The sequence below is a fragment of the Zonotrichia albicollis genome, chromosome 8 (assembly GCF_047830755.1).
Source record: "Zonotrichia albicollis isolate bZonAlb1 chromosome 8, bZonAlb1.hap1, whole genome shotgun sequence".
In the NCBI taxonomy this organism is placed as follows: domain Eukaryota; kingdom Metazoa; phylum Chordata; class Aves; order Passeriformes; family Passerellidae; genus Zonotrichia; species Zonotrichia albicollis.
In genome coordinates, this window is record NC_133826.1 from 14,887,076 (window position 1) to 14,901,713 (window position 14,638).

Here is a 14,638-nt window from a genome sequence, read left to right on the forward strand (position 1 = left end):
CTACAATTGCTTTTATCCTTGAAGAGATGATGAATTCAGTATCTAAAGGCTGGCATATGCAGAGCTATGTAAAGAAGCAAGCTTTAAGAGATGTGAATCTAAATGATTGTTATTTATTTGCAGAAGGTTAGTAATGTCTAAACAGTACCTCTGCCTCCCTTTGATAATGTGATGCTGAAAGGTATTTACCATGCATTCATCCAGAAGCACTTTAGGTTCCAGGAGAGTATTTGCTTTGAATATTTGACCATTCCATCCTTTAAAGGTAACTGATGTCTTCTGGCCCCCTGCTGAGGTTAATGCCCACATGGGTGTGTTCAGACAATGGACTGTGATGCTGTGGGTTGCTTCTGAGCTCAGTAAATGAAGGAAGTTCATCTGCACTTTTCCAACACCGAACTCCAGCTGAATTCCAAGAAAAAAGCATTGTTAGGCTTACAGCTGGGCTGTGCTGAGTGGCTCAGCAGCACAAAGTGCCATGGACATGGCAGGGTGGTGGTCAGGCACAGGAGCATGTATACATGTTTATATACACTGAGGCCAATGCCAAAGAGCACAATCTGCATTCCTCAGGGAGATGTTAGGCCCTATTACAGGCATTACTATAAACAGAAGCTTTCATAGGATATTTTCAAAGCTTAAATATAAACATTTGCTGATGCTTACAACATTGCTGAAGCACAGCTGGTCAGAAAACAGTATTTTTAAATAAGGAAACTGAAACAAATGCTTCTGTGATTCAAACAAAGATATTATCAGCAGCAGTGTTTTAACTGAAGCCACATCAGTCTGCTGTTTAGTCTTCTTAGACCACAGGTTCTGGCAATACTGATAGTCCATTACAAATGCAAAAGTTCATAAGTATACTTTGATTTTAGACAGAAAATATAGTAACTCATCATGCAAGAAGAATTTCTCCAAGACTATTCCATATTCAGTGATCTTCCAAATGTAGGAATGCATACATGAACTTCACAGTATTTCTGAAGCTCTTCAATGATTACACTGTATATACAGAACTTCACAAACATACATTTTCTATTCCCAAGAGTTCAAGAACTACATGTAAAGAGGAGTGTGAACTAACGATGTACAGAAAACTGGTCCCTCCCTAATGTCATTTAAAAGTTCCTAAGTGTTGGAAAGCAGTAATAATTTTCATTCTTTCTACTGTAAAAACCTCAGCATCTCTACACTTAGGTGTCCTAAGTGATGAGATACTAATGTAGCTTAGAAGTATTCCAGGCTTATTTTTATGCCTTGTGAAAGAAAGTATAAAGCAAAACAAAATAATTCTATCAGCATGGATAGATTCTCACACAGTGAGAATTACTAACATATAGAGTCTCCAGAAAATCTGTAACTTCTGTAGCAGAATAAATAAAGTCCTTCAAAAAGATGCACAATAATGCCCCCCTGAAATCTAACTCTTTTTAATGAGTTAAGCAAATAAGCATGCATTTATTTAGAGTTCAAGCACAGGCACAGTGTCTGTAGAAGCAATGCATACCTTTGTCACAGACAGTGGTGTTAAACATGTCTGACCACCCGCAGTGAAGTTGCAGAAAACTTCAATGGCATCAGAAGGACATCCAATATTTGGGTCAATCCAGTATTTTCCTATTAGTATATAATTCCAGACAGAAAATAAAATCAAAACACAATTACTACTAATTTGCTAAAATATTAACAGTTCTTGGCAAATATTACATATATTATCACTATATCTTCACAAGGAAATGAAAGGAACATGAAAATGTTCTCACTATTAAAATAATGCCAATAACAGATACTGAGAAAAATTACCATAATAAACCACTTCTGACTACAATTACACTGACAGCTTTAAATAGGAGGGTTTTTTCATTTGAAATATTGATTCAGGAACTTGTGAGATACAATGACTGTCAGTGTATCTGACAGTGGTAATGTATGGTATGCAATTTTTTCATTAGGATTCTAGAATCTTGCAAGATTTGCTATAAATATTTGGAAAACTTCAAATCACAAAATTGCACTCAATTTCAATTTTCTGGATACATCAGTTTGCTAATAGATATTATCTGTCTCATATTTATATATTAGATAGCTACATACTTCTACCTTTAAAATTCAGAAATTTTATCTTAAAGCTGAAATAAATCTATTTGTGACAGGCACACCGCAAGAGAATAAAATAAAAAAGAAGAAAAGCATTAAATCGATCCGTTCAGAATTGGAATGCAGAAAGCAACACTTGGAAGCAGCACCTTTGAAAGGTACCTGAGTGAAAGGGGGCACTTACCATCGGCCACTTTGGGTTCACAGTGCAGCAGATCCCTGCAGATGCGTGCTGGGTTATCCCGTGTGCCAAGAGGGTTCTTGATGCTGTGCAGTAAATTGCTAAGGTAGTGGAGCGTTTTGAATATCTCTGTACTCTGATCTAGCAAAGTTACTTCAGTATTCTGGTATTTCTGCCAAGGGCCATTAGCAAATGTGTTACCACAAAGAAGTGTCACAACAACAGTATATGCAGTAAGAGTCAAATGTCAAATGGCCATTGAATAGCCAGCCAGAATCCAAGTGTTTGTATTAATGCAATCAGCCATGTAAAACAACCTAAGGGTAACATATCCCAATAGACAAATTAGGACATTTTATTAAAACTGTCGAATGGTGACATTAAGGCAGGTTTAGGTCATGCAAATTTGTCATTATGATCTAATGACATAAAAATATGGATACAAGGAAAGAAAAGGGAAAATTTGGTGCATTTTTAAAGTAAACTTAGAGGTTTCAAATTCGAAATAGTGAAATTTACTCTTAAGCTTAACCTAAAAAAAAAAAGCAAATGTATTTGACGTCACCCACATAAGGGATTTTCATGCAACCAATGCAGCCAGACACCTATATGTTGATTTATTTAAATCAAACCCTAAATGCTACTATTGTTATCTGTGTCTGAACAGATACAGTCCACTATGTGTGATAGTCAGTAAATTTTCACTACTACCAATCATCACAAAAGGTAGAAGTCTTGCTGCTTCTCTTAATTTCAACTCTATCCTGTAAATCCTAGCACTTTTCATTACATTCTATAGCTTGCTATCCGTTATTAATTTAAACTAAGTCTTTGAAAAGAAACCCTGTTATGTCCTCAAAAAATAAAATTATAATTGCATTCCCTGTATGATAATGTAAATACATTTAAATATATACCTCCATCTGCAAGGCAGCATTTGACTCAAACAAAGCTTGAACAGCAGCATTGAGATCCACTTGTTTCTAAAAAACATGTATTTCAGAATATAAAAAGATGAACAAGAATATACAATAGTGCAGGTGGTAAATTCTTTGAACAGTGGAACAAGGAGTACATTTGAAAAGGATCCTGTTATTTTCCCTTTCAATAAAGCACTGGTTAGGGTAGGTTAGGCTTGTTTAAGAATTTACCCTTGGTCCTGGTGGTCCAGGTGGTCCCTGGAAAATGGGAAAAATACATATTAGGTGCTTCACATCTTTATATAGTACAATCAAAATGGAAAAATACAGGCAGAGTTTTTTATGCACTTACAGGTGGCCCAGGCTGGCCCTGCCGTCCCTGAGGCCCCTAGAAGAAATGGATATAGAAAGCAATAGTTACTGGATAAGAAGAAATGGATATAGGAAGCAATAGTTATACATTAGAAGAAATGGATATAGAATGCAATAGTCATACAATAAAGTCTCTGGTTTTACATTTATGTATTTATTAAATTACAAACATGTCCCAGTGTGTATAAGGAAGAAGGTGTGATATCAGCTGTGATAAAGTTGTGGATTATTAGTTACTATGGTTAAAGTACCTTGCACCATTTGCCATATGAATACTCATGTTGGAATTCCTGTGTTGTCTGGTTCCTTGTTTCTCCAATTACTTCTGATATGAAGGGAACATTAAAGGTCATAGAAAGTATTAATATATAATGTGATATACATTGTGCCCATGTTATATGTATGCTGAGAAGATAAGTACTAGAAGGGGTAAATAATCACAAGAACATTGTAAATAATGTTATGAGTAACTGCAAAAAACTAACTGATCCGTTTTAATCCATGAATATGTGCCAGGCTTTTATCAGTATAATTTATCAGCAGCGTCAATTTTCAGCCAGAACATGTTATGTTCATTGTTTTACAGTGATATGGCAAACTTCCTCTTTATTCAAAAAGTTATGTCCTTATTTTAGTGTGTAGGATGATTGTGGAAGAGAAAGAACTGCTTTTCCCTAGCTTACAGTGCCTACAGTGCACATAAATCTGTGTTGAAGGCTGCCTTAGGATTGAACATGGACCTTTCCAATACAATAAACCCATATGAATAACTCTTTCAAATATTTATTCAACTATTCACATTGAGCTAGAATTGGTTCTGGACATTTATTAATATGCAGTGACAATTGTGTCTCTGCTAGGTTCTTCAAGCTCTACATACTCAAAGCTTCTCGGAGCTATTGTAACAAACAATGGCACAAATGATCACAAGGAAAAGAATAGGTGGCAGTGCCTTAAGAAGAGAAAAAGAGAAGGAATGAAAAGCATGGGCTAGATCTGCACCTTAAATTACTAAAACCCTTTCAACACAGCTAAGTCAATTTAAGCAGAACATTCTTTTGTCAGTGCTGCTTGTACCAATTACTTGAGCACAATAAGCTGGTCCAACAAAGCCCTCATACGTCAGTACGGTCATGCTAGAACAAAATCTCTGCCAAAAGTGAAATAATCTGATGTGACGTGGTCACGCTGACAAACGTTGTGAAACTGATCTAGTCAAATAGGAATTAAGCTGTAAATCACTTGATAAAGTAATAATAAGTGTTTCTGCTGTGAGATTTCACAGCAAGCAAGGTCTGTGTGTCACTTCATGCTACAACTGCTGAACTCAGGTTGTGCTCAAGCTGCCAAAAGCAAGGGCAGCTGGAAATGATTAAAGAAAGACCAGATTCAATCTAATATTAATTCATGCATATTTTAAAAAAGGATCTCAAACCAGATAGGAGCAATGTACCTAAGTCACTGAGGCTGCAAATTTATCAGTGCTTAGGTCCTGAGGCAGAGCATGTGGTGGTGCCAGGGAATGCATCTGCTGGGGTTACAGTGGCAGCTGCACAACTGGAGCATGTCTGCACATCACCTGCCCTGGCTGTGCCCAGGGCTCAGCTGCTGCATCATGAAGGATGGGAAAACTGGGGGCCATCCTGTAATTCCAAGCACCAGCTCTATGCAAGGCTATGTTGATGGCTATGTTGCCTCAAATGGCTTTGAGGGTAGACCCATGTCTTGTATGTGTTCTTTGAAGAAGAGAGGAAATTCCAAACGGAAGCAATTTCTGGATGTTTAGGTAGATGGTTTTCTGATACTTAACCAAGAACACCTTAAGAAGATAAGTCTATGGATTGTGAGCTTATTTATTTATTTATTGTGACCTTTTCAGCTGATAGATCCTGACCCAATTTATTTATGTTTCATCCCCTTACACCTATAGAAGGGACTGGAAGCCATCTTTTAAGTAGATATTTAATGATTAACTTCTTTATAAAAGATGTTAATGTTGGCAAAAGAAAATAGAAGAACAAGTAATTTTAGCATATAGTATAGTATGGACAGTAGTATGGATATCCCTGTGGGTTCTGTGTGAAGTAACTAGCTGTCATTACTTTTCTGAGTTTGATTATTGCCCAGCTTGAAATTTCTTTGAGATCCTATTATGATTAAATATGCATACAATATTGTTGTTATTCATTATTAGAAAACTGTTCCGAGTTTACACAGATTACATTCATTATTTTGGCATAGTTCCTCAGCTGTTGCAAATCAATTGGGTTTCACAGAGCTGTACTGTTGTATGCCAGCTGGGAAGGCTGACTCCACGTTTAATTAATCAGGTCAGGTGTTCAGGTGCTGTTAGACTGCTCCAGGATACCTTCAGTCTCATGTGAATATATCACTGGCCTGTCTGATCATGCTTGGCCAAGTATGTTTAGAATAAAATGAAAGAGAAAGTGTGAAAAAGAATCTTGAGAAACAAATTTGACATTGTAAGAATATATTTGTTTATCTTGGTTCAGGACTTGATTATTCAAATACCAAATCAAGGAAAGGTAAAAAGTCTTCAACAGTTTATCCCCAAATAACCACTGCTCTTGGATGAATAGATGTCCTTGTTCTGAATGCTGAGATTTAGACATTCCAGTATATTTTTCAGATGACTGAATGCTTCAGTTAATGTTCTGTGTTCTTGGCATATGTCACCTTTTAAAGACTCAAGAAGTCTTGGGACAAGAGCGGTTCAATTTTATAGTGGTTTCTGAGATAGAACTGAATGTTTTAAAAATAAAAACCTGCACCGTTCCAATGAGTTTAAGGTATTTTGCAAAAGAGGAATGTCATTTGTCTTGATCCACTGTCTCCTTGCCAGTAAAACCCATGGGAATAAAAGGAGGTAAATAGTGAATGCTATTTGTGAACTACTTAGTGGAATATCACATTTCTTAAATGCATTAAAACTTCAGAGAGCTATAGCAATTATCTTTACAAATCTTTGTGCAGTATCATTATATTTTAAAGATTTGTAAAGATAATTGCTATAGCTCTCTGAAGGGATTTTACCAATGTTCATTCTTTCTGCTGCAGAGCAGAAAAATAAGGCTAAATTACACTTTTCATGAACTAAGTTAATTGCTAAATGTTTTACTGGAATGTACTGGATTACTTTTACAAATCTACTTAACTTAACCTTTGGTCGCATTAGAATTTAAGTGAGAAAAATGTAATTCCAGTCCATGAAAACAAAAGCAGAGACTAAACCAGTTAGTTTCAGTGTGTTCTTAATTCTTTAATCTCTCCATTTGATTGAACAGAAGTTCAAAGGCCAAAATCCCAATCTTTTACTAATGCTGAGAGGCTCTGACTTTACATACAATAGTACATACACTTAACTATGAAAGCATGAGCAATCCCAAGGACATTCATATTTTCTAAGAATTTTTAAATTCTTGAGGAGTGTATTTTTAACAAAGAATGTGTGCTTTACCACTGGCCTCAATAAGAAGACATGATTTTGCATTCCATGTTTTTCTGGGGATAAAAAGAACATTTCTTGCTAGTACTGAACTCTGTAACCCTGACAGACTGAAAAATCTAACTAAATATACTACAAAAAGGTTAAAAATCTATGTGATTCTAGGAAGAATGCCAATATAAATTTTAAAGGTATAAATTAATGCTCAGAATACACAATGGGATGAAAAAAAATTTGGTCTCCTTTGTATGTGATAGTAGTTGGAAATAAATCCCTTTCTTAGGGGAAAGTAATGTCACTGTATATGACTTAAAATTAAACATTCTTCTTCTGAAGACAGCCTTACTAGATTAACTCATCATGATTAATTCAAGAACTTATTTAGGAAATAACTTCTTAAACACCAGCTCCAATAATGGAAACAGATGTTTCTTGTTCACCATTCTGGATGTTTTTTTTAAGGATTATTCTTGGATCTTTTTTTATAAGTGTCAGCATTTTTAGCTCTATGCTGTCATAACAATTCTTATGAACAAACAGTAGAAAAAGACAGCTAAGATGGATAACAGCAAATTGAGAAAACAGCTTTCCTCTTATTCTGAGATAGCAATTGCCTCAAGAGCATTAGAATCAAAGAGGGGAGTTCTCCAAGACACAGAAAGGAAGCTTCTTTCCAAGCTTTAGCTCTTTAAAATGTTTTGAATATTTTAGGTTCATTTTTCAATATTTTATAAGGCAGTTTGATTGAATTTTTGGAGGTGGCTGCTAAAAGCAAAATACAATACGTGAAACTAAATAATTTTGAGTGAGATGGGGTGAAAGGCAGAGGTAAGAGAAACAGGAACAGGATCTCATCTACTAGTTACTGGAAAATGAACTAATTATATATCTGTCATAGAAGGTAATATAGTTATCAACTTTGTGTTCACAAATTTGCTGTAAATATGATAACTTAATGACTTTTCATACAGCCATAATTAATTGGGGACTTTACTGGCTCTAACAAAATTTAATATAAATCAAACATTCACGAATGTAGAATGACTCTTGCTGAAAAATGGAACAGCAAATTCACAACCCATCAGTGCTGCCCAGAGTTCCTACAGCTGGAATGCATTGCATGGACACCCACCGGCAGCTCTGGGCTTCTCCTGAGCTTCTCCCTTTCTAGACAAGAAGATCCAGAGCTATGACCATGTGCATGCTGTGAGCTTCTAGATCTTTGACAGCAAATATGACTGAAGATTTTCCTTTTAGATCTGAACATGGACAGATTTGGAATATGCTCCAAACTGCAGTATGACCAGGGCCCAGCAGCTCACACCCACTGGGCACATCTGCTTAAGTCAACTTGAACAAGGAGGTCACACTTCTAACCCAGGCTACCAGCTTTCCTGGGCAGTGCTCTCCAGGAGCACAACACGACTGCCTGGCATGCAGAGCATGTTCAACCTAACACAGAAATAGATTTTACACAGTCAAAAGAATGAAAGCACAAAAGTCGTTTCATCTTACCATTTCACCCCTTGTGCCCTTTTCACCTCTTGGTCCCTGTAAAAGAGAGCAGCTGTTAATCTGATATGCTTTCTAGCTGCCTAGGACTGAAATAAGCAGATTAATATCCATGAGAATTATACTGCTCACATGAAAAGTCCAGTCTCATCTGTGGAAGTATTTACAGCTCTGGGGGTTTAATTTTCCTGTACCACTAGAAATTGAAATTAGTTGAAAACACCTTGTGATTCCTACATGTGGAAAGCTGTGTTCTTCAGCTTGGGAGTACGTTTACTCTCAGTAATTTTAACTGCTGTCTGTTGATCAGCTGTGTTCTCCACAATTTCATCCACATTCAACATCTTTGGAGAACAAAACTCAATACTCTTGATCACTGAAGAAATCCATTCATCACATATATGTTTTTATTATTAGTTCTACTCTCATAATCAGATTAGATGCTATTTTTCTGTCCCTCTTTGTGGCTGGTTTTGCACTTATGTTCCCAAGGATGGCAACAATCTTAAAGTTCTTTTCTGGAAAAATTTTGCATCTTAATAGCTGCATTTCATAACACATAGAAGTAATCCTCAATTAAAATGCTTTCCTGATGATAATGGCAAACATTTACATTCAATATGAAGTCCATTAAAAGCCTTCAAACAAATGCACACAATTGTAAAGTTTTTCTCCTCAGTACAATTGAAAAGAATGGAGCAAAACAAAGTACTGATTTTTCCAACAAGTGGAAAGACATTCCCCTTCTTCTATTTCCCTTGTAAATATTTGCATTTATTACTTTTATTGCATATTTACTATTTTTATGATTATTCTGAATTTTAGACATCCTCATTTACTCCAAGTCTACTTGATCAGGCAGAGGAACATTCATGGTACAAAGAGTTTCTAAAACTGCCTTACATGGTTGGGTGGTCCGGAGACATGAGCCAAGGGGTTCTCTTGCAAAACAAATTTGGCTCTGGTACCATGAGTGTAACAAGAGATGGAAACAGGGATGAGGGTAGAGCTCCCCCAGTGCAGGGAGCCTGGGATGCACTGGAAGCTTCAGAGAGGCCACAATGATGTTTGAGGTGTAACAGGGACATCATCAGCACCTGGAACAGCCTTACAAGGGCTCAGAGGCACTCCCAGAGTGTCTAGTGGGGCACTCTGGACTGTTCAGCGCACAAGAAATAAAAAATTAACTATATTGAAACTGAATGTGGATATTCTGTAGATATATCTCAGACCAAAGGCTGAGAAAGAATACCCAGGTGGTAATTCCTGTGTGCTGTTTTACACCTTGGCTTGCCACTGCCCCTGTACACATGCTGTCTGCAGGCTGTACTTAGGCAGAAGGCCATTGCAATTACTTTCTTGTCACTGGTTTCAGTCATTTTTTTCTTGTTTGTACTACAAATGCTGGAGTCACATACATTAACTTAACAGCGTGGTATAACAAATACCATGGTATAACAAGGTCCTGTTAGTTGCTACTTGCAAACAGAAAAATAAGAAGGTTGCTAGTTGAAAAACAAGATGATTAAACCAAAGGGTAATGAAATAAACAAATTATGCAAAAGTGAAGGGAAACTTACAGGCCTGCCAGTTGGGCCTGCTATGCCTTCTTGACCAACAGGGCCAATATATCCCTGTAAACAAGCAGAGAATTTATTAGTTCACCATGTTTCCAAAATTAAGAAAATCCGCATGACATGTCCTAATTTAAAGTTGCTCAGCACACAGACCTATCAAATATCCAGAAGATCATGGTGGTACTCTCTAAATATTGAGTGCACATTGCAACAAAATCAGTAAAGTAAATATTTTAGTAATTTGTAATACTTATGCTTGGAAAGCCCCCCCACATTCTTTAATGTGAAAAGTGATGCACTAAAAACAGTGGAAACTTAAGTACTCTGATTACAAAAGACCACATATTTATTGAGCTACAACCAACTCTACCTTGAGCTATATTACTGCCCACAAGGACTCTTATAAGGCTGCCAGTAAGTGCTGCTAAAATGCCACTTTGCAGTTCCATTTCACCTAGAGCAAACTGCTTGCGTCCAGTGTTTATCTCATATAGGAATGTTTAGAAAAATAAGGTAGCTATTAGAACAGTCCCCTAAAGCTGCTGCTCTGCATCTGGTTAACTGAACAATTCAGTTATGTGATGGCAAAGCGGCAGTGAGAGAACATGTTGTAGTAAGGCCTCCCATGCTTCAGCCTTTCACACTTGATGCCACACTGGATGCAAAAAATGCTAATGATGTTTCCATGGTTTTGGGTGAGCAGCAAAGCAGAATATCATGAAGAATGAGCTAGTGAAGGTTAGGAACATTTTAGATAAAATGAAAATCTTCACTAAAAAAAGACTACCTATTAATCAATAATGCTTGAGCACCACTGTGTCTTACTGCAGGCAAAGTTTGATCCCAATTTTCTTTTGCTGTAGAACACAGTTACACAATGAGCAGTTTTGCCAGTAAGAAGAATGTTCAATAGACAAAGAAATACAAGGTCATAAGATTACACTAGCAGAGCCACACTTAGTCAGCAGAGCCTGCTTTTTTCTTTCAAGATTAATGGCCCAGCTCTGTTTGTGGGTCTGTGTGCATGATGTAACCAGAGCAGTGTTGCATCTAGACTCAGAAAGGTTTGGGTAGAGGCTTCTGGCCTTGTTAATAAGAAGAAGGATTATTTTCTATATTAAAAGCATGTGCCACTTTGAAACCATCCTAACAATCTCTTTCATGCAGTGAAACACTTACAACTTGGCCTTTTGGACCTTTCGGGCCCAGAATTCCAACTAAGCCAATGTCCCCTGCAGGGCCCTGAAAATGCAAAGAAACAGTTTAACCCAACATGGACATTAGCTATCCACCTGTTTCACACTCTTGCAATCAGTGAAAGGAAGATCATTTCTAAGAGCAGTAAGAGTGAAAATACCAAGTGCACTGACCCAGAATGTTTGTCCTTAGACAGGGAGCACACAGTTCTGCCTATCATGTTCCAACAATCCAGAGATATTTTGAACAAATTAGTGTTAAAGCTGCTTAATTCTATGCTTTCATAATGTTCTCACTCTGTAAATAGCTTACAATCTAAGAGAAAAGAATGAGCACATACTTTTGGACCTGGGAATCCTTGAAACCCCATTAAACCTTGATCTCCATCTTCTCCCTGCAATAGAAGCAGGCATCCTTAGCATTACTTCACCTTGCTAACTCTTGGACTACTTGTTTTGCATCAACCACTGTGATTACATACAATCTGTCCTTTCAGCCCAGGCTCTCCTGCTGCTCCTTGGTCACCTGCTGATCCTGGAAGGCCTCTTCTGCCTCGCTTTCCTGGATGACCTAGAAGGCCTTTCTCACCCTGCCAATAAGAAGAAAATATATATTTGAATAGAATGATGGAAGTTGCAGATGCAAATACAGGGCTCCTGTCAGAAGCATGGAACTTGCTTTCTCCTTAAGAAATACACTTACTGCATTTATTTTATTTTCCGCAGGAAAATAATTAAGCATACACTAAAATGCAAAAGCAGTGACTTGACTGCTCCTTGACTTGGAAATACAAAAACCATACATGTTGGATCAAGTCTAGTATGGTCTCTCTCAGTGTAATCAATAAAATTAACAAAATTAAATACAGAACAGAGAGGTTAAAAGTGAATTTTAAAAATAATCCTCTGAGCAAGACACAGCGCACTTGTTGAAGTCCCTGCTGTTAGACTAAAAATCCACATTGATTCAAATGGAAACTAGACAAGTTCCTGCAAGAGAAATCCTCTGAGGGCTATCAAATACACTGAAGACATGTCTAGCTCAGGAGGTTACTGAGGTGCAATAAAGGCTGTGAATATACAGGTTTCATGCTTTGTGCTTATGCTTTTTCCCAGGTTTTACCTTTGTGTTATTTGCCTTGAGTCAGTATGCACATTATTAATGCTTATTCTGTAGTATATGTGGCAACAGTTTGCCCTCAACTCATCTATTCCTTGCCTTTCTCAGATTGCAAGCACTTCTGAGCAGGAACTACCTCCTACAGCTCATTGCCTAGGAAAAGAAGTAAAATTCAGACTGGAGGCAGTGGCAATAAACACTGCAAATAATGAATATAGTTTATACTAGACAAAATGATAAAAATACATTATTTTCAGTTTCCAAGTAACTTAAGGTTTTAAAGAACAGCTTACCAATAAAATCTCACAAAGAAAAAGTTTAGATAAAAATAATTTTTTATCTAAAAAAATTCTATTCTAAATAAAGAAAAGTCTATTCAAAATGAAGGAAATTATCTGTAATTGTTACTTGTTTTCTTGTTTTAAACTGAAAATGAATCTAATTTATATGAGGATATGCTGATATCAGGTACCTGGAACTGCCTGGAAAATGGAGCACACTCAGATTTCTTTCTTTCTAAAAGGGCTAAAAAAACCCCAATTTAAGACCTGTTATAAATGATATACTTATTAGCCCCCAAACCTGAAACTTAGGCTTGAAGTTATGGTAATTCTCTGCTATTAGATCGCTTAGATGCTTAAATCATCCTGACTGTTCTAGTAGCTAGGAATAAGTTTAGAAATAAGTCAGGAAACATCTGACCCTAAAGCTGGAGTGAACAAATACAAAGTGTTTTGATGGCATCTGGAGTTGGGAATAGCATTCAGATGGATGAGACCTCTATTTTCAAATTACAGCTTATAGAAATGTTGTAAACACAACTTGTGATCTTACCCTTCAAATAAGCCTTGATGTCTTTTACTCACATGATTAACAGCAGTGTGGTGGCTCCACAGCCACCAAAAGCAGCATGAAGAACAAACAATATCAGCGAAACTGTAATTAAACAACCAGATCCCATGTATGTACCTACTTTTAGTCCAGGTGCTCCCATGGGCCCTGGCATGCCTGGCAATCCCTTGGGACCTCGAGCTCCAGGATAACCTGCTAGACCTGGCAAGCCTGAGTTTCCTTTGTTGCCCTTAACAAATTGAAAATAATGGTTTACAAGGAGAACAGCCAAGCATGTTTTTCATTCTATGCTGAAACAGGCAAATTACATAGAATCAGCCAAAAACACTTAATGCTGTCTGTATGTATGGACACACAATGGTAGTACATCAAAATATATAGAAAGAACAATGATCAGCAGTATCATGTGGATTTCTGCTAATATTCCAAAAGTAAAAGGCTGAAAATTGTTTGAACTTCTCAGTATTCATCTTTCAAGAAGAAATAGCTCCACATGAAACAGACTGAGACTACCTTCCCAAAGAAATATTCAAAATTCAACATGTTTACTTCTAAGGAACAGGCATGCTGGTAATACTAGTATGGTTGTGTGCACTCTGTAAAGATTCACACGCAATAACATTACCAGATGAAGAAAGACCAGAACATTTGTTATGAAATTATATGAGAACATCAAACTATCAACAAAAGCAACTATTTTAAATGAAAAACCTGTTAGTGAGTACATGGAATTAAGCCACTTTTGACATGCTACAAAATGGAAATTTGCTACCATAGAAATGACTATTTCTGTGGTGTAATTTAATAGAAATATAAGCATATATAAATCTTCCTTATTTCCTATGACATTCAGTTAAGCACTCATTGAAATAAAAAGGTTGTATAAAACATGATTTTTGTATTAAATGTCATTTTTTGGGCTTTTGAATATGGTGATGTGGCTTATAGATTGATGGACTGATAAACTTACATAGCAAAAGTTCTGTTCTTTTTACTCATTGTGGCAAAAATCAGTTATACACCTCTCTTTATACAAACTGTAATGGGGTAATGGAGTTGTCTTTACTGTGATTGTATGACATTTTTGGTGGAAAGGCAAAAATGCAAAAATCCTTTGGGGTGATTCTCCTAAATACAGCTCCAAAGAATTTTAAGAACTTGGAAGAGGTTCATGACCTGAGAGTGGAGAAGCTTGAGTAGGGTGCACCTGCCCCCTACGGGTAACTAGTTTAATTTTCTTTTTGCTCGACCAGATTGGAAATTCATACCTGAAACAACAGTGCCTCATCCAGCACCTTGGCTAATTCCTAACTCCAAATCTACCTTGGTAATCTTTTATAAC

The 14,638-nt window shown here is 36.8% G+C and overlaps 1 protein-coding gene across 4 annotated transcripts in view; it reads right to left on the bottom strand.

The window, feature by feature from the left end:
• Positions 1 to 14,638, bottom strand: part of COL24A1 (collagen type XXIV alpha 1 chain) — a 119,118-nt gene that overhangs the window by 1,814 nt on the left and 102,666 nt on the right. For 3 of the 4 annotated variants that reach the window (XM_074546065.1, XM_074546066.1, XM_074546064.1), the window contains 12 exons: positions 13,418 to 13,525; positions 11,807 to 11,914; positions 11,666 to 11,719; positions 11,308 to 11,370; positions 10,132 to 10,185; positions 8,555 to 8,590; positions 3,554 to 3,589; positions 3,433 to 3,459; positions 3,199 to 3,264; positions 2,285 to 2,453; positions 1,511 to 1,620; positions 190 to 405 (listed from right to left, as the gene is read on the bottom strand). In XM_074546065.1, coding sequence (XP_074402166.1) covers positions 190 to 405; positions 1,511 to 1,620; positions 2,285 to 2,453; positions 3,199 to 3,264; positions 3,433 to 3,459; positions 3,554 to 3,589; positions 8,555 to 8,590; positions 10,132 to 10,185; positions 11,308 to 11,370; positions 11,666 to 11,719; positions 11,807 to 11,914; positions 13,418 to 13,525 — 1,047 coding nt within the window. Of the gene's footprint in view, positions 1 to 189; positions 406 to 1,510; positions 1,621 to 2,284; positions 2,454 to 3,198; positions 3,265 to 3,432; positions 3,460 to 3,553; positions 3,590 to 8,554; positions 8,591 to 10,131; positions 10,186 to 11,307; positions 11,371 to 11,665; positions 11,720 to 11,806; positions 11,915 to 13,417; positions 13,526 to 14,638 lie in introns of those variants that run through there. The other variant, XR_012581303.1, reaches the window with a different exon arrangement.